The 21,709-nt window shown below is 38.4% G+C and overlaps 1 protein-coding gene across 1 annotated transcript in view; it reads left to right on the top strand.

Moving 5' to 3' along the window:
- Positions 1 to 3,220: 3,220 nt before the first annotated feature.
- DNAH11 (dynein axonemal heavy chain 11) overlaps positions 3,221 to 21,709 on the top strand; it is a 54,871-nt gene continuing 36,382 nt past the window's right edge. Inside the window, 11 exon segments of the mRNA XM_074150905.1 lie at positions 3,221 to 3,235; positions 5,296 to 5,353; positions 5,688 to 5,803; positions 5,805 to 5,843; positions 6,923 to 7,024; positions 7,474 to 7,713; positions 8,806 to 8,964; positions 10,579 to 10,772; positions 13,245 to 13,407; positions 15,017 to 15,140; positions 15,854 to 15,996. Coding sequence (XP_074007006.1) covers positions 3,221 to 3,235; positions 5,296 to 5,353; positions 5,688 to 5,803; positions 5,805 to 5,843; positions 6,923 to 7,024; positions 7,474 to 7,713; positions 8,806 to 8,964; positions 10,579 to 10,772; positions 13,245 to 13,407; positions 15,017 to 15,140; positions 15,854 to 15,996 — 1,353 coding nt within the window.

The raw sequence follows: 21,709 nt of genomic DNA, 5'->3' as shown, positions 1-21,709 counted from the left end.
GTTAGAGTTGTGCTGCTGGGACAAGGAGCCTTCACTGCACACGATTCCCAGAGAAATCTTGTCAGTAGGAGAATTTAATTAAACAGCATGAGTCTGTACAAGCTGCCCACCTAGAGTGATGAGGATCAGAGGACTGGTGAGGACACAGAGAGGCTGTAAGAACTCTCACAGCAAACAGAGGAGCGTAGAGGTGGAAACAGTAGGCAACAAACTGTCCAAATAGAATAGCTGTGAATGAGTAAATAATCAGTTTAGGCCGTGTTTGGCTAATACCATGTGAACACAAGCAGGGGATAAAATTGCCTAATTCTTTGGAATATAGACAGTTAGACATGTGGCTGCTAACCTGAAGCATGTGCTATAGTTAGTGTAAGGATAAGGAATTTTAGACGTGGTTGTGATAGGAACAAGCAGATGAGAAGGGTTACTTTTTTGACTTCAATTACATATAGCCAGACTTTTCAGCCAGACCGTGTTATATATAGTGCTGTATACATCTGCAACGCAAGTTGTGTTGAACTTGGGTGTCACATAATTCTCAGTCTTGCGTACAACTTACACACTGGTATTTTAAATAGTCTGTTCTCAAACAACACAAAACAAATACAGAATCCTTGCTCCCACTTGCTTTTTGGTGGTGCAGCCCTCTGAAAGCAGGCACAAACTATCATCTAGGTCCTTTCTCCTTGCCCTTCCTGGAATAGAGGATGTAGTCAAGGAAAATGAGTATAACCATATGCCAGTGTGCTCAACTGTCATAATAGCTCTTAGAAATGCCACAGCATGATGACCTTTGCATGAACACATAAAAATGTTGTAAGGCTGGCATCACTTATGTCTGACTGAGAGCCGGTGCAGTCGTATTTGTGCATTGCACTAAAGGCAGTCACAAACAGTTCTCAAAAGTCAACAAAAGTTCACATTTCAAAGCTAGAGAGGGGAAATTTCTGTGTGTCTAAAATATCTGTGAGATGACACTGAGAGGCTCTTCTCTATCAAACCTGGACTCTTATTTTTGAGACCTACAGGGATTCAGAGGTTTCATACTGCAGCGGTCCACTGTCACAAGAAGAAGTGTAGTGTGTTGAAGGCACTGCACCTAATTCCCTGGCTTCTCAGTTTTTGTTGTTTCTGCTAGTAAAGTCTTAGGTAGCTTAGGGCTAGCCATTTCATCTCTCTATACAAGCATTCTGCCTCTCTCTAATTAAATGCTCACTAAATTCATTAGCATTAGGTACTCTCATACTCTGGTAATGAGGCCCTACATTATTAGATGATATTGAAGAATGGAGCTGAGCTCTGTTATTTTCATTTATAAATGATCTGATACTGCACATCCTTATGTTGACGTTTTAAATTTACTTAGAGTTTAGAATGACAAGGCATATTAAGTGTTTGCCTGCTTCTAAGTTAAGTGAATATGAGAGGAGAAAACTAATTGAGTAGGAGTGTTAAGAATCTGCCATAATGCACATGCCTGAACTGTGTCATCACCTTCATATACCTTGCTTTAATTAGCATAGAATGAAGGTATTTTGGTACATTTTATCAGAAGACCTCTTCGTGCCTTTGACCTCTGAAAGCTGCTCCTAGACAAACAGGAATCACAGCGAGGAGTTGCAGTCTCACTACTTCAACTGAACTTTTTGAGATTCACTGTCATTTTCCTATGGAGTAAGACTCACAGGTCACTCTCCTCACATATTTATTTACTGCAGACACTCTGTTCTCTGCTGGATTGTTGCCTGGAAATGTGCCAATGGATTGCCCTAGGGAGCTCTACTAGATGGAAGATCTTTTTGGTCATATAAACATCTGTGTTCCTATCCTTCAAAAAGACTTGCTGTTCCGTGTTCTCAGGAAGAAGATATTGTCCATAGCAAGTCATCTCTATGGTCTCACAACTACATAAATTTAAACTGAACTTTTTGTACCTTAGTTTATTCTTTGAAGTGTTTGCAAATTCATGCTCATTTAGAATCCTGCATTAACAGAACTTAATTGCCTTTTTGCTCCTCAAAATGAATGGAGAGATTTGGGGAAAAGAAATCTGCAGTGCGTCAGAGCAAAATCATGAACCGATGTAAACTGTTATAGCTTCTTCAATGGAGAATCAGCCTTAGAAAGTTTTCAGATACTCTTCTGAGAGGGATTTTTTAGCTAACGATTGCCATTCCAGCAGCAACTATAACCGAGGCAGTAAAGCACAAAGGCATAACACTTTCCATTGCAAACAGAAGCTGATGAAAGGAGTTCCTAGGCAGAAAGGTTGTGTATTCTCTTGCAGGAAACTTCTTAAATAAACCAAATAGGTGAAGTCAGCATCACAGGGGCTTTCTCTCCAAGTATATCGCACCCATCAACTGTACTGTGGCATAAAGTTGGTGAGTTTATGAACCTTTAAGTATTTGCTATGAGTGGTAGTAGTATTCCTTCAGATTTTAAGTCAAGTTAATAATGTAAAACATCCACTGCTCCTTCTAAGAAATATGAAGAGGTGAACAAAGAACTGGACTTCTCTGCTTGTCTGCAACTCTTCTGCCTGCTGCTCTTCAGCTAAGTCCCTCCTGTTAAATGCTCTGCTAGCAAGTCCCTCTGCTAATCACAGCAGGTGAAGAGCTGCATGACAGTTCAGAAACAAATATATTGTGTTGACTTTCCATTGTGTTTACAAAATTTTTTTGGTGACCTGTGATGGAATGATTTTGTTCTGTCATGAATAGCTCAAAATGGCTGCCTCTTATGTTACTTTGTGTTTGTGCACCAATGCTTCTTCCTATAAAATGCATTCAGATGATACACTGAAATGCTTTCTTTATGTGTTTTAGGTTACTGCTCCAAGCAATTGTTTGGAATAATTAAATTGTTTGATTTATTTTTTTTAATGGAAAGAGGCATTCAGATCAGATTACACAAATGAGCAATTTAAATTAAATCTTGGCTCAAAAATAGAACCTTAATATCTGAACTTGAAGTACAATTGTTCTCTACATTGCTGTGTTCTTTCCCCAGTTTAGAGGTTGAAATATTTTTCTTACAGATCATATCACTTTTAATCTGCAGCATTTTCTGCCAGTTCCCATCTTATCTGTATACATATAACTTTTTTTGAGTTATCTGCTAGAGTGGGTGAGATTAGCATGTAGTGTTGGGTTTTATTTAGCATTCCCCCAAGGCATATGACTCACCCGCTGCGTCTAGAACAGCAGAAAATTTCCGAATGTTATTGGCGGAGGTAGGTTCTGTTGCAAACTAATATTAGTACATCAAGTTTGGGGTCTTCAATAGTACTGAAGTCTGGAACAGTGCCACAGAGAATCTTCACAGAATCTGAGAAGAGAAGAAATTGGCATAAACATTTATGTACAATGGAATTTAGTACAATATATTTTCTTATTGTACTGCAATAATGCAGCATTTTAAAAAATATAATAGGAGTAACAGGTTATAATTGTGGACACTATTTAAAATTTAGGTCAGGGTAAGGATCAAGAAGCAGTATTTCTAATTTAGGGATTAAAAGTACAGATGTATATGTACCTCAGCTGAAAGAAGAAGAAAATCTTTTATGTAAGATTTTAAGGTGATTAAGATACTTTAAACCTTTCATATGCACATTGTTTCTGCAAAAAGCTTTTTCCCCTTTGTGGTAGAAAAGCAGAATAAGCGTCGTCATGACTTGTCCTCCCTCCCCCCGCCCAAAACTTATGATCATCCAGTGGCAAATATATTGGGATTCTAAATGTCTGTCTTGTCCTCCAGCACAATGTCAATTTTTATCATCTGTTTACTTTTCTTCTCCACAGTCAGTAACCATCCTTTTAGCTGACTGTGACTAGATGGAAATGTCCTTGGAAGCATTTGTTACCATTCTTGAATTGGCCAGACAGAATCACTGTTGAGGTTTGCAGATGATATATTTCACTGTTTGAAGAATCTAAGATGACAACACAAATACTCCTTTTGCCCTAATGGAAACTGCTTGCAGTGACATATTTGTTTATACTGCTTTGCCTAAGAAACCAAAAAGTCCCCCAGAATTCAGAACTGTGGCAGTGTTGTGACATACAGCATTCAGCTGTCACTATGCAAGTGCAGTTTCCACATCCTACAAGCTCTCGTGAGCATGTTGCCCCGTTGTTGGGGTGTTGTTTTTTTTTTTTTTTTAAAAAAAAGACAAGTTCAAAACCATATGTTTACATTTCACTCTCTTCTGTCTAACCTAAGGGACTTTAACATACAGTCTAATACAGTGGGGAAAAAGAAAGAAGCCTGTAGTCTGCATTTTTTTCCTATTTTACTTATTATAAACTTTTTTATTTGTTCCTCACCTTCCTTTCTTGACAAATACTAAAGTCACAAAAAATGTGGTCTTGGTCATCTCAAAACCAATCACAAGTGCAGCCCGAATTCACAACACTATTGACTGGACAAAAAAATCTGGGCTAGATGCACAAAATTTTTGAGACATCTTTTTCCTCTTGCCCAGCAGTATTGAGTGAGAAGTCCCACGCATATAAGATCTGCGTTAAATTCTTTCCTGTGCTGCAAGGATTGTAACCATCACCTTCCCTAAATGTTCCATAACCACCTTTGGTTCAAATCCCTGCTCTGAATGAGGCAGAGAGAGATTTCAAAATTAGCCTGCTCACTGAAGATGAGACCCCCAGTCACTGGGACATGTTGAAAAGTTTTCCTTGAAGTCCATCTATTACCGTGGTTTCATTTTGTGCAAAACATTTACAGGATCATTAAGACAGCAAAAATATACGACCTGGGTAGGAAGAGAGATGAGATAGGTAGATTCCAGTCCTGCTTTAATAAATTCTTAATGATGATGATGAAACCAAGTTGCCTGAGCAGTTGGAAATCAAACTTCTATGGAAGATGAATCCTTTATTGTGAATCTACCTCACTAAGTGACAAAAATTGAGGATCCCATGATACCAAAGTTTAATATCTTAATAATGCCTAATACAAGTACTTTTCTTCTGTATTTCCAAGGTGACTTAGGAGCTTCCTGTAGTTATCCTTCCCCTTATACCTCTAAGGGAAGCAGTGCAGTTGGATAAAGATTGTATAAATTCAAAATTTATGTCTCAAGATTTTACAGATCTGATGAATGTGCAAGGGTACTTGAATTAATTTGCTCACTGTTGTAATTTATTATCTGATACTCTCCATTCAGCATCATGTAAGCACCTCAATCAGCTTAATATTCCTTAGTATGGGAGATGCCACACTACTGTCCTCATTAAATGATAAATATAATTTATGTTTTTTATACCTTTACAGATGTTAAAGTCCTTGTTTAATCTTTCCCAAGAGAAGGAGAAAATAAGCTTCTTCACTGGTAAACTTGCTGAATAACAGAATGCCTGGGAATGTCACATTCAAAGCATTTCAGTTCCAAAGGATGCAGATAGATAGGCGGTGAGATTTTCTAAAGCCATGAAGTAGTCAATCAGCTAAATCTCTTCTGGAATTCAGAATCCCAGTGTGATGTTTTTTCAAAGGCACTCTGTAAGTTTCACTGATTACCAAGGACTTGAGTAATTCAAAAACCCTTGTAGCTGGTGAAATGTTTCATAAATTTTAGCCAGCATTAGCTTGAATTCTTGATTTTGTTTAGTTTCAGTATTGCTTAGTATGGTAATAACTTTTATGTATGTTGTGTTACATTTCAGAAATGCTTGAAAAAAAAGCTGGTCATAACTATGGTCCAGTAGGAAATAAGAAACTTACCTGTTTTATTGATGATTTGAATATGCCTGAAGTGGATAGATGTGGAACGGTTCAACCTCCATGCATTGATTCAGCAACACATAGATTATGGACACTACTGAGCATTTACTTCTTGCTAAATGTTATGCTATAATTTTTGTATTGTGGTCCATGATGGGATCCCTAAACCACATAGAAACAGAAAGCTTCAAGGAGAATTGCTTAAACAGAAAAGCATACTCTCCCTGGAGGTTATAGACAGCTTTAGAAAAGAGAAGCAGAAAGTGAAGGGGCTATAGATAGTCTCAGAAGGAAAGTATCCTTCAGCTGCTCCTGATGGAGTTGCTGGATGTTGATCTGGGCAATTGAGGTAATTCCCTTCTTACTTTCCAAAGGATAATGTAATTTTTTGGCAGTTAAAATATATTAGTATCCTTTCACCAGAGTCCATGGAAAGAGGAAAATTGCAGGTTTAAATCAAACAATTAGTGTTTGATTTCATTCTGTTATGGAAGGATGTATATCTTGTTATCTTCATAACATATCTTGATATCTTCATATCTTATCAATAACTTCGTTGTTATTATAAATGTGTGTTAGATTCTAGTTCATATACAAGCATGTCACTTTTATGTGACATTAAGAAAATGTGACATACAAAGAATACATTGTGAATGATCTGGTGAGTAAAGGAGAGAAGTAATCAGACATATAAAAAGAAAAAAAAAAGTTCAATACCGAGGTAAGGCAATAACATCCATACTGTTCTTGCATCTTTTAGTGCAGATTCAGTTGAATCGTGTAAGCTTTTCACTAGGTCATACTTCATCTCATGCAGCAATGATATCAGGTGTTAGCTGAATATCTTGTTAGGGAACAAGATGTAAAGAGAAAGAAGGAAGTGACTGCTCAAATCTGAAGCATCTCTAGCTCGGAGAAATCAATCAGGTCTAATTCAGTGACATGCACAGCTAACATCTCAATGCCCTTTCTGTTTTCTTCCCAGAGCTCCTACTGCTTAAAACTGTTGATGCTTCTTTCTTTTGATTTGTTTTGAATTGCTCCTTTGAAACAAAACCAAACCAAATTTTAAAAATCTCCATTTTACAAAGCAAATAAAATTAGGAAAAAAGTTAAGCCTGGAAAATATACAGTATTTTGTCACTAAAATTAATCAAGCTACATTGTCTTTCTCCGATTTGATAGGCAGAAGCTAACTATTAAAGAAGTTCATAATTGTCAGTATATTGCCTGTATGAATCCAACTGTTGGCAGCTTCATTAACAACCCTACACTCCAGGTATGGTTTGAAGTGTCGTATTATAGCAATCCTGTATTTAATACGTGAGATAATTACTATTTAGCTTTTCACTGCAATAAGTAGAAGGCAAAAGGGGATAGGAGAAAACATAGTGTCTGAAACTTAGTACAAGTTCAAAATCCTGCTGTTCCTATAGCTAAACAGAAAGAGAGACACTGTATTTATTAGGATATTGAGATTCCTCTGAATTTCATAGCAATTGCAGTCTCATGTGGTCCTTCACCTGGCAGATGTGCCCTTGGGGCTCATAGCCAGACATGCAACTGCTGTGGAGCTGCATCAAGGATGAGGCTAGAAATGAAGTATTTTCTGTGACACACAAGTAACTGTATTTTCACCAGGCTGGAGAGTCATTTAACACTTCATTGACTCTTACTGGCTGTCTAATGCTGGAGAATCTTCATCCCTTTTTCCCTTTTCACTTTCAGAGGCATTTTGCAGTATTTGCTTTGAACTTCCCTTCTTCAGATTTCCTGACTACCATCTATAGCAAGATAGTTTGCTTCCACTTCCAGCAACATACTTTTACTCCATCATTAATCAAGAATATTCTAGCCATAGTACAAGCAACCGTATGGGTTCACCAGGTGGTGGTTCAGAGCTTCCCACCACCTGCTGTTAAGTTCTCCTATATCTTTAACATGAAAGACCTCTCCAACATCTTCCAGGCTATATTGTGGGTTAATTTTCTGCCTAACACCACTCTATTATTGCTGCTCTTTATTATTTAATGATGGACATTGGCCTGTGGACTAATGAAGAACAGATGCCCTTTGTATGAAGTAGAAGATAGTCCCTGCCCTTAGCTGACTATGGTCAGGTAGATGAAAGGGGTAGAAAGCTGAAAAAGAAAAGATATTTAGTGGAAATAAAGCAATGGTTTGCAAAGTTTGCTATGCTTACTCATTGTTTTGAGAAGGTCAACATTTATTTGGAGCAAAGAACTTCCTGGAGACTAGGTAGATCAAAACAGAGATTGAAGAAGCTCTGAAGTGGGGCTTGAAACCAGTAGCCAAACACCAGAGCAGGGATCAAAGAGAAAAATGAGGAAAGGATATAATATGGTCAGCAAATCCCGATCCCTCTTGTAAAATCAGAAGAGTCTGATCCTGGTTTGGTTTCACCTGCTTTGCTGTTCCTTGGAATGCAGCTCTGTTTTCTTCCAGAATATTTTTCTTGCCTGCCCAGCCCATGGTTCATCATGAACTATTAGCAAGGAGACAAGGATTTTTCAGGTCTCCTATTGTATCACATACCTTGGTTTGGTGCAGTTGCACTGGCCCATCCTGCACATTTGAACCCATCCTGGTGTGGAATTTGTTAAGGAAGTAAGTTTGAGGTAACAGTTGAGGAAATGCTAATTTTGTCATGATAAACTGTGTCCTGTGTTCTAGAGTGGTATTGCAAAACGGGGCTAGTGAACACATAGGATCCTGACAGTGCTGATACTTCCCTGTGTTCTGTACCAGACTAGGGCATCAATCTATAATGAGTCACCTAAGTGTGCCAGTCAGTGGAGAGCAGAGATTGGTTTTAATTATATTTTGCATGCTTGGTTGGCTGGAGAACTTGCTAATTTAGAGGCATTCTGGTTCATGTTAAAGAATATATAGTTTCAAGCGCAATGTGTATTGGATATTTACTCAGTGTGATTAATGTCTTTTAAGGGAGACTAACTGATATTCTGCAGTGACCTATTTTGATGCCAGATGACAGCATTAAAAAATAAAAAAAATAATTAAAAAATGTGTTACCTTCAGGGCATTCTGTTTGCTACACCCAAGTGTTTTCAGAAGCCAAATGATCTTCAGCATCTCTGGCTTCATGAATCAGCACATGTCTATGTGGATAAACTGGTGGAAAAGAAAGGCTGTAATTTCTTTTATACAATTATGATGGACACAGCAAAGTATTTTGAGGTATGTTGGTAGCTTGAAAGTGTTTTGCCTAATGCCAGCAAGTTAAAAACTGGGTAGTGAAATGTCTTTCTTATGGGAACTGTAAATAGCAGACGCACACTATCTTTTTATCCTCAGCCTCCAATGCAAGCATCTTCCTTATTGAGGAAAACCAGGTGTCAGAATAAGTGAAAAGGGGAAACCGAGGAAGCTTCCCTTGAGAAGATTCTGAGGTGCTTATTCTTACTTTGACAGTAAGTGCTTGACTGGTGGAAGACTGTTAAGTGTCTCTGTTGCAGTGTTGTTAGTAACCTAAAGCAAACACTTGAGCCTCCCCTGGAATGGGGAGGTGGCAACCTGTTTGTGGACATGACTCTTCATGTCCTGCACTGGATATGTGGAAACAAGTTGTGATCTTCGTTTTCTGTTTCCTGATTCTGTGCCTCAAACAACAAGATTAATATACTTTTATTTTCCTTTACCAGCTTTTCCTTTTGTATTAGTTTTCTTTCCCTGAATAGTTTAACCTGAGTATTAAGTGTGTGTATATATATGTGTGTGTATATATTAAAATATTGAATTAAGTTATTTTTCAAATAATTTTAGATTGCAGTCTCCCTTTCGGCTTCAGGGCATATCAGTAAAATAGCATGCAATTTTTTGAACTGTGAGCACTACTGGTTATCCAAGTAAAAGTGTCTGTTATCAGGACTGAACTATTAAAGGGTTAAGAGACTGTAAATTGCAAGACATAAAAAATAGATGTACGGGTTTCATTTTGGTCTTTGTGCTGCATGGGTGTGAGGAATAATACACCCATCTGGTTTTCACAGTGGAAACACTGCAAATATAAGCCAGGATCCAAGTATGTTCCTTTGTCTTGATATACAGTTTCTTCTGGAATTAATGTGTGTTGGTGCCAATACCAAAGATGAATTAACTAGTGAGGACCACAATAATTTTTCTACTTGCCCTTGGAAACTCTTCACTTACCAGCACACTCATATTGCAGCAGGCAAAGCAGCAGAAACGTGAACTAAAATGAACATATTAAATGCATGTATGTTTGATTTTTTTGAAAAAGAAAATACTTTTTCTGGCAGTTGAGGAGGTGTGGAGGAGGAGAGAAAAAGAAAAAGGAAGGGGGCATTTGAATTTATTTGACAAAAAAATAGAAACTGGAAAATATCAGCTTTTTTTACAAGTCTTTTTTTTTTTTCTTTCTCATTTCTATTTGCCAGTAAAAAATGAATGAAAAAGCAATAGAATACGGATAGAAATGAGGACACCCAAATGGGAAATTCAGAATATTTGGGAGTGTTTGAATCTATACTGAGCAGTGACTTCCTGTCACAAAGAAATTATTGTTCCTTAGTCTTTAAGTAGTTCAGACATGAACAATTAAAAATATAGTCAGTTTTACTAATTGTTTGTTTGGAGCCTGTCTGTTTGGATGTTTGGATGCATAGTGCAAATGCTTTGAGCCCATACTTGCACCTACTTTTAGTCTGTCAGTACATAGTGCTGGGTGCATCAATCACTACACTAATGGGCTGTTTGTTCATGAAAGCAATTTTCATGTGCTGCATGGGGGGCACTTTTTAACTACTGTGTTTCTCTCTTGCTTTGTGGTAGAATGTGGAAGACCAAGTGTTGTTGCAGTCTCCACTCTGCTATTGCCATTTGGCAAACGGCAGAGCAGACCCTTGCTATAAGCCAGGGAAAGGGTGGGAACCACTGAGGAATATACTTGAGAAGTTCTTGGAAAGCTACAATGAAGTGCATGCTTCTGTGAACCTAGTCTTATTCAAGGATGCCATGCAGTATGTGTAAGTTAAGTAGCTATGAAGGGAGCAAGTAATTCATAGTGATGCTACCAATATTTGCATAAAGTTGTTGCTTTGTACTGTTCAGAGGTGGTTGCAGTGCAGACTCATAATACTCTCAATGGAAGGCTTATGTGAGGGCACTGTGCAGCAATAGTCCTGCTAAATTTGCTTTATTGCTACCATTATGGAAGAGTAGATTGTGGCTCAGTGTTAAAGCTAATGTCTGTTTTGTTTGTTTAAACAGAGATTCATCCTTTTTTGCGCTGCAAAGAAATGAACACCATTTATTCTCTGATGTTAGAAAGATAATGTATAATGCTTTAGATAATCTGTCTTATCTTTTAATTAGTTAATGATGTAACAGGCCTTTATAAGAAAAGTAATATTTACCTTTTGTTTCCAAGAAAGGAAAAATGCTTTTAAAATTAGATTCGTTCAAAACAAGGACAAGTAATACCTTAAGCATATACTAAATGGTGCCACTGCACAGCAGACTAGAAGTTGCTTTGCTGCCTAACGTTGTATGTTTTTAAATCTAAACCAGCCCAGACTTCTAAGTGTAATCATAGATTATTTTTATTTTATTTTATTTGTGCATAGATTTTTTTCATATATATTCTTACCTTATCTCAGCTTAATGGAATTTGTTTTTCTCATGTCGGGCAATATCTTAGTATCCATCTGTTTCTGAAATCTGATTAACTCCATTTGCTTTGTTTTCCTGCACGGAAGAAAACCAGCCAGTTTTCAGAAGATGAAGTGAAGATTTTGCTGAACAAGTGAAGCAAGGACTTCATTGTTGCTCCTTGTCATTACTTATAGTCTTTCTTCAACATACACAGTCATTCTGGTTATGTATATCAGTGATTTCCAGAAAGAGACGGAGGCCCATGCTGGCAGAGCTTAGTTTTGTTAAAGCAGTTTCTATTATTTGCAGTGTCAAATCATTTAACACGGAACCTTTTCTTCTCATTGAGCTGGACTAGGATTTCAGTGTCATCGTTTTTCACTTTGCACATATTCAGGCAGGAGCTATATAAGAGAAGGCACTCTTGACAAAGCAGTCTATTGTAGACGTTTCTCTCCAAGAGGATTAAAAAAGGGCTTAAATTACAAAGATAATCATATGGATCTTTCATAGGGACTGTAGATTTTGTTCTGCTGATTTAGAGGTTGATGTGATAATCATCAGAATTGCAGACAGAAGCCTTCTCAGGTATCGCTAGTTTTGCTTGAAAATGTTGGTAAGCCATTATCTGAAGCCTACTGACCGAGAGTAGTGTCCCGGTTTGGCAAACAAAGCGGCAGGGTGTCTTAGCCTTACAATTTGGCAGTCCCAGAAAAGTAAATGTGAAATTAAATCCTGTAAATTTTTTCCACACCTTTTATGGGTATTTTTTTTATGGATCTGTTGTGAAATCAAGAATTAGGCTGACAAGGCTCTACAGTGAGGTCAAAGAGAATTGGCTTCCAGTAATGTTTTGGTTGAACAGGTTTCTACCTCTTTATTAGATGCAACCAGATTAGACACATTATCCCTTTATTTAAGAAGGTTCTCATTGACGTTTTTTCGGGGATGATCTTTTCAGTGGCATGAGACATAAAGAGAAAGAAATGGTTGGTTTTCTGTTTTTTTCATTGCTATATGGAAGAAAAATGAAGCAATAGGTCCAACATGATGTCTGTAAGCTCTGGTCTGCTGATACTAGGCTGTAATCCCTTAGAATCTGCATCTGATTTTAAAAAATGAATTTTTTGAAAATAATTTTGAGATGCTTATAGAAATTATTAAAATATCAATTGCAAAAGATTTCTTTTAGTATCTCAAAAATAGGATTTTTTGTGGAAGAATTACGTACTTGCATTTGAAAATTCTAGCAACTAAATCTTGTCTAATTTTGGGCCAGGTTCTCATCTGGCCCTATAGTATTCCATGCTCCGCAAATAAAAACATGCCTTAAGTATCCTGGACTGGAAATTCCAGGAGTAAATTAAAGTTTGATGCATATTTTTCATTAAGTGATTCACCATCTTTCTGCCTCTGTGGTGCAAACTGCCAGGCATGAAATTCTCATGCGGTCCCACAGCCTAGTAAACCTCCCTCCAAGTTAACTAGGTCTTTACTCTGAGTCTAGTCAGGGTCCATCTGGATCTTGGAATGATGCTTTGGAGCAGCTCCATGTAAAGAATGAGCAATCAGGCAGCTCTGGTGATTGTAGAGGTCAGTGCAGACCTTCAATATTTGACAAACAAAACCAGCTTTTCTTTCCACTCGCTCAAATATGAGAAAGAAACAAAATGCTGACGTGAAGATAATGTTCCTTTAGGTGTCAGGAGCACATTACCACAAAAATAGACAAAAAAGAAAGAAAGGGGAGGAAGGGGGATCTTGATGCAATAAAAAAGAAATTGAGAAACTTGACTAACGAGGTTGTTGAAGTCTGTGTTACGTTATTGGTTTTTTGTCATCAGGTGCCAGATGAGTTGTATCGTAGAAGCCCCTGAGGGTTATGCACTTCTGGTTGGAGTAGGTGGTAGTGGCAAACAAAGCTTGTCGAGGCTGGCAGCCTGCATCTGCTCCCTGGAGGTTTTCCAAATAGCACCGCAGAAAGACTACAGGATCCAGGACCGGAGGGTAAACTAATAGATATTATTTGATTCTGTTGAGTTCACTACTTCAGGATTGTGTTGTTTTGTTGTTGCGTGGGCTTGATAAAATCACAGGCGAAACAGTGTAATTTACAGTAACAACCCCTGTGGTTTCTGTGGTTTCCAGCTGTACATCTTGTTTTCTTTATCTCCGAAAAATCAGTGGTCAAAAAGATATTTTAGTGTCTGTTTATGTGCTTCACAGAATTTTGGTAATTTCTCCACTTTTTCCAAGGCAGTTACTTCACACACTACAAAGATGTGGTCGGAGTTCTGGTATTTATATTTATCTGTTTGTTACCAATTTTTGCATGTCATTGCACGGGTATTGATTTAGTGGAATAATATTGTTGTGGATGAGCAGGGCAAAATTTTGTCTTTGTTCCATGCAAGTCATTTAATCACTTAAACTGGTCATATGAAAAGATAAGGAACATAGTTGAGTGAGGTGCTCTATCAGGCTTACTGACTTTCGGATCTTTCACCACTGAGCCCTATCTATGTGACCAAACAGGGAAGGAGGGAATGTTTTCTTCCTCTTCAGTCCATGTGGACAGCAAGCGATGTTTCTGAATCTCGGACACGGCTAAATAAGAATTTGATTATGGCCAAATTTGGTGGTCCCCCCAAAGCCCTTCTGTTAGCCTTGGGCCAGGGCCAAGACACCACAGTGTGTGTAGCCTGAGGCATCGGTTATCAGAGGGAGGTACATGCTGTTCTGTTTTGGAAAAGCGCTGCGTGTTCTTCCCTGTCTTACATGCTGTCTGACTTCTTGTGCCCTCCTTCCCTGGGCAAATGAGGTGCAGTGGAAGATGTGGGCTCAAGTGGTCATCTTCCCGATGCTGTTTTCAAGCAGGGAAACTTCCAAGCTTTTGTTAACAAGCCTGAGGATTTGTTTCCTGCTGGTTATGTGGCAACTTGTTCATATCAGCCAGCACTGACCTTATTCTGTCTTTCAAATGCGACCACACTTGAATGCAACTGATGTGGATTGGGTTTTTTTCTGGAACCCCATGCCAAAAACCATACAGTGTACCACTACTAGCACAGTGGCCCTACACTGTGTCTCTATCTGGGCCACCCACGTGTGACAACAAAATAACAGTGCACCACTGCACTACTCTGTTTTTTGGTTTGGTTTTTTTGGTTTTTTTTTGTTTTTTTTTTTTTTTTACGTGGGAAAGCTCTCTTAAATAAATTCACTAAAAAACAAAACAAAAAAAATTCTGCAGAAATAACAGTTTGAAATGGGTCTGACTCTTCAGTGCAATTCCCAGACATTATTGGTATGGTTATGGCTGTTCTTGATGGGGACTTTCGTGGCTGCAATATCCCTTTTTTAGTACATTCATGGGGGGATTCCCTTCACTAGTAGTCTGTTTTCATCTTTACCATTAGATCATGTCAAAACCTCAGTGTTTGATACGGATAACAGAGGCAAACTGTTTTTCCCTTTGGATGTTATGCAGCAAATTGCAATATGTAAGCAAACTGAAAGTAAGAGTAGTCAGCAACGTGTTGCCATCCATGTATTTCACACTTTTTATGTATCAACGTTTTAACAGAATGTGAGTGATTGCCTCTTTTCCTTACAGGTAGCTCTTGCCAGTTTGTACATCCCAACTGGTGCCAAGAACATTCCCACAGTGTTTTTGCTGACAGATGCCCAGGTTCCAGATGAACGCTTTCTCATGCTGATTAATGACTTGTTGGCATCAGGTGATTAGACCAACACATTTCTTGAAAGATCTTTTCCAATGACAAATGATCTGTGGTTTCATTGAACTTTAAAGAGATTATTTCTCTTTTTCAGGTATTTGTAGGGGGAGCTTTTAGAGAAGCCAAGTCAATCCATCCAACTTGAGCATTGAGTCTAACTTGCTTAAGAAAGCATTGCCCACTGAGGAGATGAATTGCTAAGGCTTATTGTGCATAAGTGCATTGATCTGGGGGGAGATGGAAACCTCTCGCTTAATGCCATGTTTGCTTTGGTATGATTCCACTGACTTCAAGCAATGTCTTTGTGACTGCGCAAGTGTAACCAACAGTAATGCGGTTTCACCCATGTCTTGAAGAAGTAGAGAATCTGATTTCTGAATTTTGGGATCTAGAGACAGGTGGAAGAAAAAAATGGAATAATGCCAAAGAACCACTATTCTGAGGGATACATATTTTATGAGCGAGCTTCCTATTGGGACAAATATTTTTGTCATTTTAAAACAATGTTGTTTCCTCTCCCTTAAAAAAATATATTTTTTTTTTAAGGTGAGAAGGTACGGGGAACAGGAGGAAACTCTTTTGTTACTTGATCTACCTATTACCATAGCATAGCTCTAGTTATGCGCCTAAATCCCATTGCGCTAGTGGTGTAGAATGTTTCTCAGAATGTGTTGTGTAATGCTTCTCTTAACTACCCCTTTGTCTTCTCACAGGAGAGGTTGCAGATCCGTTCAGTGATGAAGGCGTGGAGAGCGTGGTTACAGGACTTAGGAAAGAAGTTGGAGCCCTGGGCCTCGTGGACACCAGAGGAAGCTGCTGGAGGCTCTTCTTAAGTAGAGTGCAGCTGCAGTTAAAAGTAAGACCTATCTCGGGGGCAAGAGGCAGCAATGAGCTGCTTAAAGTAACAATAGATTTCAGTCATCTTATAACCCCTCATATGTTGGCATACTTCTCTGGAAAGGCATACTCTCTGACATGTGACACCAAATTTGCCTCTCTTATGTCACCCTTGTGATGGCCTTCTCTATGTGGAGGCTTGGTATTGACTTCTGCCTGTACATAGGAAAGTCACGTAGCTGCTCCGTGTATTAGTTTCATGGTGTTATGTGCTGAATATAACAATGCATTTGACAGAGAAGTAAGATGCTGATGAGGAGGTAGCAGTGCAGTTAGTACAATTGTAAATATATTCCCTAATTATACGTACAGTTATTCCCCTGTATAGCCATCTTTTAAACATTTGCACAAATGACTGAAATTTCACAGTAAATGTTAATTCTTTCTACTTCTCCTATGCCATTTAAAACTGGGAAAAATAAAAATATCCATGTAGCTGTTTTCAGGTCAAATGCCATTTAGGAATGCACCTTAATATGATACAACATATGATAATTGCGACAAGTGTCACTCTTAGAAGTCCATTTGAGAGGCAGTGTAGTTGAGGTGGGCTGTAGTTCTCCCCTGAAACCTGCAAAGCAGAAGCTGGAAACACTGGTTTTGGAGTGGCATCTTTAGGAACTTCTGGTTTATGCAGGCTTCAATTTTACACATCATCTGAAACATATATGTAGCCAATAAGAAAATTAAAAGTTTGAAAAACATTAGCCTTTTAGAGAATATTTTGAAATTAATATATACCTCGTACTTTGTGCATTAAACTGATCCATTTGGGGATGAGAAGAGCCTTCCCATAGCAGATTGTTCCACATTAGTCTTCCGTGCAGGTTTTTTCTTCTTCTGAGGTGTTTAACCACCACTGATCTAAAGACCATTCCTATTTGGTTATGAATTTTTTCAAGTTCTTACACTTTATAATATACCATTTTCTCACTTTTTTTCCCCCTCATTTTCTTTATTTTCCTGTCCTGCTCTAGTTTTGCTGATGTTCCCTCCTGCCTCTGATTTTGTTGCTATCACTTCTGTCACCCCACAGATTTCTTCTGTAACTTAAAGGCCAGTGGAGACTCGTATGGGATCTAATGTAACATTTTCTGTATCATTTCTACTTTTCTGGACTTCAGTGACATGGTCAATAGTGGTGCTTACGGTCTGTATATCTATTTCTAGTCAGCACTATTTGTATCTGTTTCATGACCATTGCATTTGTGTACATTTTTTTAAGAAAGGACAAGAAAAAAATTATGATGTATAACATCTCTCTTCATTTTCTTCTTTCTCGTTCCTTTCCCTTTGTGTTTTCCTTAGTTCCCGAGCAATTTCTTTCTTTTTTTAAAGGGCTTTTTGAAAGCCAGCTTTCAAACGCCTTTCACCTGGCAACCATTTCACCAGTCCCCCACTGTGCAAATTAGCACTTTTGGAGGCAAGAACAGGAGATAGCTATTCATGTTGCAGGGGAGCAAAGTAGGGACATTATAATACTGAAGGAGACATAAATTTCATGAGTTAACTCATTGGCACATATCTGTATGGACTTTTAGTTAGTGCTGGGTGACCTATCACCACCTCTTTTCCCTAGATTTGAAGAATAAAAGACTAATAAAATGTGAAAGAGAACAAAAGGGAGAATTTAGACGGTTTCAGAATGTTAAAGCTTAGTCAAGTGAGACAGTCTCATTCTTCCACTTGACTTTAAAGAATCAACATCCTACATTAAGCCACATTTCCTTTGTGGTCACCCACCCCACAGTTCTGTTTATGATGAGGAATCGGGAACCCAAACTACACAGTGCAATTCTTTGAACCACCATAGCCCTTTTTGTGTTGGTTTTGTGTTGGTTTTGTTTTGATTGTTTTCAGCCTGGAACTTGCAATCAATTCTGCTGCTAACGTACTGAGAACATGCCATGTATGTAGGTGCAAATTTATGTCAGTGTAAGTTGGAAGTATGTCAGCTGAAGACAGTGGATTGCACCATTATAAAATATGGGTCCACAACTGAAGTGTGTGTGAGGACGTATATGCACTTGAGGACTTCAAAAGCTTTCATGATGAATAATGAAATAAATTAAGAAGGAAGAATGCTGCTCAAGCAAACAAAGCTGATGGCCAAACACTGTGAGTAGTAATGTGCTGACAGTGCTAAGGCATGCCACTGCATAGGCTGAGAAGTTTCTAAGGCTCACAGTGATTTACTGGAGCTCCAGAAGATTTTCAGTATCCCGCATCTGTGCAGCAATCACTCTTAAACACTCTGCAAATAAAACTTAAGGCCAGAAGAAGCAACTACTTCTTGAAAGCATGGATATGAGGCATAGTCAGTCAGTCCTGCTGTTTCTTGAGCTCCATCTGATTTTATTTTATTCTTTAGGTTGTGGCGACCTTTCAAAAAATGGGAATGCCATGCTTAAATGCCTTGCAGCATCCTACACAAACATACTCTTAAATGCACTCTTTCGAGTAAACGTACTCTTTACAGCATTTCATCCTTGCATGTTTTCTGAGTTCTACATTTCCTTCATCTCAGTTTCTTCAGTGGTATTAAGCATTACTATATCACAGAATCGCAGAGTGATATGGGGTTGGAAGGGACCTCTGGAGATCATCTAGTCCAACAGCCCTGCCAGAGCAGGTGCACCTGGAGCAGGTTGCACAGGAACATGTCCAGGAAGGTTTTGAATGTCTCCAGAGACAGAGACTCCACCACCTCTCTGGGCAGCCTGTTCCAGGGCTCTGCCACCCTCAAAGTAAAGAAGTTCCTCCTCATGTTTAGGTGGACTTCTTATATTCAAGTTTGTGCCCATTTCCTCTTGTCCTATCCCTGCGTACTACTGAAAAAAGACTGGACCCGTCCTCTTGACACCCACCCTTTAAGTATTTATAAGCATTGATCAGATCCCCCCTCAGCCTTCTCTTCTCCGGACTAAAAAAAACCCAAGTCCCTGAGCCTCTCCTCATAAGAGAGATGCTCCAGGCCCCTAGTCATCTTTGTAGCCTTCTGCTGTACCCTCTCCAGCAGTTCCCTGTCCTTCTTGAACTGGGGAGCTTAAACTGAGTGTGAGGCTTAAATGAGACATTTGGAAAATGAGAGGTTGTTTGTTTTTTTTCTTAGGAGAGGTGAACACTACATGGAAGTTGATACTAATTTCACGATACCAGTTCTTATGTCCCCACTGACTGTTTTCATTATGCAATTGTGCAAATTTAAATCTTAAAAATTTCAGATGAAAGTCTCTGCCATAGTGCTTCTTGATCCACATTGCCTTCAATGAAAGGGATGGCTCTATTTTGGAGAATTTCCTGTTTTTCTATTACTATATGAGATACCCTCCCTGTAATACTTAGATCCTGCTTGTCTTACAAGAAATGAAACATATCTTACATGGAGCATTTCCTATTCCTTTTTTGGGGGTTTTTTTTTGGTTGTTTTTTGTTTGGTTTTTTATCTGGTTTTTTTTTTTTTTAAAGCTCTGTCAAATTAGGCTGTCATTTATGCTCTGAGAAGAAGATAAATGTTTTCAAAATAGGACTGCCTTTCTTAAGCAAAGATTGTTCAAAAAGTAGTCAGTAATTTTTCCTTACAGCTCTCTTGTTATCAGATCACATGATATCTTCATTATTCTGTGTGCAAAGCAAGCAGTGCACAAGGTCCTTTGTAATATTGGGAATTCACTGGGGGAATACAAATGAACCCTGAAAACATGCTGCATCAAAGCCTTGCCTGGTATGAATTTACCAAATTTCACCAAAACCAAAGGAGATAGAAAGGTTATGCCATGGTGAGGATCTGCTTACCTGCTTTTTATGACTACCTTTTCAAGTATATACTGTATCCTGTGTCTGTATCATCTACAACAAATAATTAACGAAGACATAGATATTTAATTAGGGTGGTACATCATACCTAGGGCTGTGCTGGAATTTCCTGCCTGACAATACAATATAATAAAAATCACTCAGCTGTAACTTTGTGTTTTAGAGAAAAGTAATGGAAATTTTAAATAGTGTGTTTGGGTTTGAGTTCTAGAACCAGCTATTCCAAGAAATAATGTATTACAGGATTGAGAAATTGTTCTTCTAAACTTAGTCCTGACATGATAATCTACCAAGTGTGTAAATCGCTAATTTTACCTATTGCTACTTTTTAATCAGATTGAATTGTTTCTCTTCATTCTGTGCAAGGTTTCTAGGTTGTAGTCAGGTCTACTGCTGTTCTCTTTATTATTGGCTTTTGCAGATCCTCTCATCTAGTCTATCTCTTCTTAGCCTTCATAGCAGTTCTTTTCAGCTGTGGTTCTCCACATGAGCTCCAGTGGCATGGTGGTGGATAAACATGAGATTAGAATAATGTTTAGAACGTACTACTATAATGTAGTCCTAAAAACTTTCAGAATTTTTTTAGAGGGTTGACCAAGGGCAAGGGGAGAACAGATGGGCTCTGGGTATGGCTTAATAAATCTAAAATTTAGATGCTAGGATAAAGTTAAAAGTAAACAACCCTGAAAGGGTCAGTATTATCTTCTCAGAGATCTGCAGTTCATATGAACTAGCACAGCTCCTTATAGTTATGAGTAGTTCTTTTAAATCACTCCTAACAAATTACATTGGGTAGAGAAAGCACCTTCTCCCCTAAAGTTCAACGTAAGATTGATATAAATAGGGCATAAATAGTAATCATTCCATACAAACAAATGTTTAATATTTAGGGAGGATAAAAAAGTACAAATAAAAGACCAAGGAAAACACTAAATTCTGATTTGAGTTTGGCAAATGGTCCAAGACTTTGATTTGGACTCTCCTTGCAGTCCAGTACTTAATGAGTTAAGTCCAAATATGAGCAATGTGAGCAGTGTAGGAGGGTGTAGAAGATGTAACTTCTAGCAAGATGGTCTGCAGCTTTGGAGGTGTGATAGATTCAGTTTGGCATCACTGCTATAGCAAGGGCACTTGTGAGAAGTACATCAAAGCAGGAACAGATATCTCTAGGCTCTCCATTGCTGCTGCTACCGTACCAGGGATAGTGTGCAGATCTGAGAAGGCAGCTGCTAGAGGAATAAGAGGAGAAAACAAGCTGCCCCAAGCATCAGCATTGTTCACCACGCCTCTGATATTATAACTGAACATAGAATTTTATCAGAAAATAAGGTGACATGAATGAGAGGGAGAGGCAATGCCTAGTTGAAGGATACATGGTGTAACAGAGAAGAAATTTCAGAAAACTCACAGAACTCTCCAAGGTCTTTGAGAATCGCAAAACAGACCTAGCAGACTCTTCATGTACGTTTCTTCTCTGATTCAGAGTTTTGGGGTGGAGACCATTTATTCTTATATCTTTTCCATTGTTTCTCCTGTGTTTGCCCTTCTTTCTTATCAGCCTGATAAAATTTTGCTGTAAATTCCAAGATCTCTCTGTGTCTTTGTATGGTTACAGTGTAGTTTTCATCACTTGGCTAGACTGGATTTCTAACGCACATTTCTGCCATTTACCTCCTCATGTTGGACACATTCAAAGTAGATGACATCATCTTCTGTTCTGTAAACCAGGCCTGCTGATCAGCCTGTCTTTTTAACATGGCTGGGCAACCTGGGCTCTGTTGTGGTTTTGCATGGGTGCCTACATTCTTGAAGATGGGGGAGAATGTTACCTTCTTGAAAATATGAGAACATGCACT

The sequence above is a fragment of the Numenius arquata genome, chromosome 7, assembly GCF_964106895.1.
Source record: "Numenius arquata chromosome 7, bNumArq3.hap1.1, whole genome shotgun sequence".
In the NCBI taxonomy this organism is placed as follows: Eukaryota; Metazoa; Chordata; class Aves; order Charadriiformes; family Scolopacidae; genus Numenius; species Numenius arquata.
The sequence above is the reverse complement of the archived record's forward strand: the minus strand, read 5'-3'. Positions and strand labels throughout refer to the sequence as shown.